This window comes from Pezoporus flaviventris, unplaced genomic scaffold (assembly GCF_033815535.1).
Source record: "Pezoporus flaviventris isolate CSIRO_AGI_PZ_B2104156 unplaced genomic scaffold, CSIRO_AGI_Pfla_v1 ptg000013l, whole genome shotgun sequence".
Classification (NCBI taxonomy): Eukaryota; Metazoa; Chordata; class Aves; order Psittaciformes; family Psittacidae; genus Pezoporus; species Pezoporus flaviventris.
Window position 1 is genome coordinate 22,330,001 of NW_026892561.1, and position 3,437 is coordinate 22,333,437.

Sequence of the window (3,437 nt, forward strand, 5' to 3'; positions counted from 1 at the left end):
AGAGATGCCTCCCAGGTCCAAGACGCAATACACGGCACTGAGATGGCATGGGCAGCTGCACTGAAGAGTTCATTTAAAACAGGCAGCCAAGAAGGGGGTGTAGCTCTTTGCAGTTTTAGCTGCCAGTAATGCATCAAATCACAAGAGATGAGACACAGTTAGAGGTTAAGCAGAATCCAAGCTAGTTTCTTTTATTTGCTTTATAAGTAACTAACTGAAATAATATTTCCAGGATGCTTTTGCCCACAAAAGGCTTACAAATGAGACCTCTAGTAAAAATGATCTACAGACACAGAGCCGAACAATCCCCTGGCGGGCAGGTCAAAAGAGCACAGAGCAAATGCTTTGTGAAGAGAAAATGTCACAGACACTTGAGAGTCGCATAGAAATACAGGCAGAGAAACTCAGCCCACAGATTGAAACTAACACCAAAACCTTCAGCAAACAACTTAAAAGAGCTTTACTGACCACAGTGGTCAGAACATCCACTTTACTGCTCATGGAAAAATGGCTTGGTAACACTAGGCTGCAGCCCCAAGGTCTACTTTATACTAGAAAAAGTGTTTTGAGGGTGTATTTTACATCAGCAAAACCCTGCCCACAAAATAAACTGGACCAGCTGAAGCAGTTTTCAAAGGCAAAATGCCATCTGTATCAGGCCTTTGGCTAATATAAATGGTTTAAAGATAAAAAAAAAAGAAAGTAAACAAAAGAAGCAAGGCTTCTTGCAACACCTAGCTACGGTTACCAGATTTTCACTGCTATTATTGCACAGAAATGACTGCACTTGTGGAAGAGTTTTTGAGACCACACCAGAAGAGGAGGATGAGCCTGTCTCACTACCTACAGCCACAGAGAAAGAACCTAGATAAACCATATAACCATCCAAAGGAGGGCTGGTGAAGAACAAAGTACTCAAAACAAAACAAAGTTTTTCACTGTTAATGAATTACTAAGCTGACCTTTACTCGAAATGAATAAAGGGAATGGTTTTTTTTCCTAAGGAGCAACAGTGATTTCTCTAACAGAAACAGTAAATATTTCCCTAGGTATGTAAGGCGATGCATTTCTTTTCTTGGTTGGCATTAACACCTGGCATGAAAAGATCTAATCCAAAGCATACCTTGGTTTCAACACTTTCCACAATAAAAACAAATGATGTCACTAAACTAAAAGTGTGAAACATGCCTGAGGCTTTGCAGAACATGGCTCAGGCCTCATCAGCCTTGTGCTGGAGCTGTTCTGGGATGTTACTTTCATTCTACTGCTACTGAGTAACAGATTGTCACACCGGGACATTCTTGAAACTTAATCCATGCTAACCATGGGTGCAAACTTAGCAAGGGCTGGTTGAGTTACATTGCAACCCGGTAAACATACTTTCATTCAGCACATAAGTGACCCCTTAGCTCTGTCCATGTCAAAAACAAATGAAGAGAAATCAATTCAAGGCTAATTAAATTCTGAATAAGAGCATCTACACAGGGATTTAATTCACTTTAATCAACCCATTGGAAATGTTAATTGCATTAATTTTCTCAAATAACCATGTGTGGACAGACTCTAAGAATGAGACCTTGGCACGGTAAAATGACCAGTAACAATTTTGCGAATGACTTAATAGGACCAACATTAACCTCTAAAACTTCAGAACACCAATATTGCTTTTCTTTCAGTAGCAATAAGAAGCAAAGCATTAAAGGATGACAAGAGGTCAAAAGGGATTTCCAGCTTCCTGTACAGACATGTGCATTTTAACTGGCTTAATCACAAAATTCACATTTGTTATTCTCTACAAACCGAAATTTACAAAGAGGAAAACAAAAGGCCAGTGGCAAGGAAAACAAATTAAGGCATTTTAGTTGTATTTCGACAGGCACACAATGTTTTCCACTACCACTACAGCGTAAATCTAAACTAACTTGATTTTGACAGAGCTTCTGCAGATTTACACCGTCAGAAAGCATAAACTCTCCTTCGTACAAAGCTTTTTAAACGTAAAGCAGTTCCAGGGCACCTTTAATTAATCTTAAAGGCACACATGTGAAGCAGATACTCCGCTAATACGGAAGCTGAGGCCCATCCGGCCCGACTGAAGGTGGATCTTAGCCCAGGCTAAAAAGTCAGCCACTGTGGCCAGAGACCCAGAAAGTGAGCAGGGCTGCTTGCAGCCCAACCTTCCCCTGCGCTCTTGGGGCGCATAGGGGTTCTTGCAGGGTGGAGGAGGCTGTTTGGTACGCCAAAGCTCAGTGCTTGGGGCATTGTCTTCAGAAAAGCCCCTCAGGCTAAAGTATTTTTAACCGGGTCCTCGACAACCCCAGCCCTCCCCAAACCACCAATTCGTGGATGTTCGCAGTTCTGCTCCCAGTTTCAAAGCCCCAGGCGGAACCCCCACGCCCAGCCGAGCAGTAACTGTGAGTTACACGTCTGCATGTCGGTACCCGCAGGGTCTCCCGGCTATTTCACAGCACGGCTCATCTCCCGTGGGAGAGCAGCGGGCCACGCTCCTAGCCCGGCCCGGCTCCCGCCCGCTGGCCGGGCGCAACGCGGGGAACGGAGGCGAAGCGCCAGCGGCAGCCTCGGCGCAGACAAAGGGCTGGCCCCCTCCCCCCGCCGCTCCTCGCCTTCTCCCGCGGAGAGGCGGCCCATCCCTGCCCGAGGACGGGAGCCGGGCCCGCAGGACGGCAGGGGCTCTCCATCAACCTAACGCTGCTCCTTCCCCGCCCGCCCTCCGACCCGCACAGCCGCTGAGGACAACTCACGGGAAAGCGGAACGGGTCCCGCAAGTCCCGAAGGGCTCCCGCAACCGTGTCACCCCATTCCCGCCCCGCTGACCCGCCCACACGGGGAGCCGGCAGAAAATGTAAAATAAGGTTTTGTTTCAAAATAGTTTATCCCCTTCTTTCCCCAAAACCGCCCCGTCCCGTCCAGCCCCCCGGGGCCAGGCTTTGCGCTCCCTCCCAGCGGGTCACCCCTACCTTCTTTGACTCCGGGCAGCTTGGAGTGGTCGATGCCGATCCCGGCCATTGTGGGATGGTCCCTCGCCTCCCGGGTGAGGTGAGGGCAGAGCCGCGGCCGTGCCGCCCGCGCCCCGCGGTACAAAGTTGGCAGCGGATGGAGACGGAGCGCCCGGCCGTACGGCGCGGCGGAGGGGACAGAAAGCGCCGGGGTGGGGCGGGGCCACCACTCACCGCCCCTCGGCCCCCCTTCCCAGCAGCTGGACGGCGGCGTCCCGGCTTTCCCACCTTCCTTTCTCCAGCGGGACGGGCAGCCGCCGGGCGCGTTTAGTTTGCTTTGTTTTCTTTAGACGGGGGGATCCCCGACTGCTGTCGGAGCTGCTTTTGAAACCGCTAGGACAGCTCGGGTCCCCGGCACTCTGCCGTGCCGGACGTGGAGTCTCTTCGCCTTCTTCCACTTACCAAAGACAGCCGTCCCCA

The 3,437-nt window shown here is 50.0% G+C and overlaps 1 protein-coding gene across 3 annotated transcripts in view; it reads right to left on the bottom strand.

The window, feature by feature from the left end:
• Positions 1-3,219, bottom strand: part of CCDC50 (coiled-coil domain containing 50) — a 45,105-nt gene extending 41,886 nt beyond the window's left edge. Inside the window, exon 1 of one of the 3 annotated variants that reach the window (XM_061452140.1) lies at positions 2,979-3,219. In XM_061452140.1, the coding sequence (XP_061308124.1) occupies positions 2,979-3,027 (49 nt within the window). In that variant the 5' untranslated portion in view covers positions 3,028-3,219. The remainder of the gene's footprint in view (positions 1-2,978) is intronic. The other 2 variants (XM_061452139.1, XM_061452141.1) reach the window with 2 other exon arrangements.
• Positions 3,220-3,437: the final 218 nt, after the last annotated feature.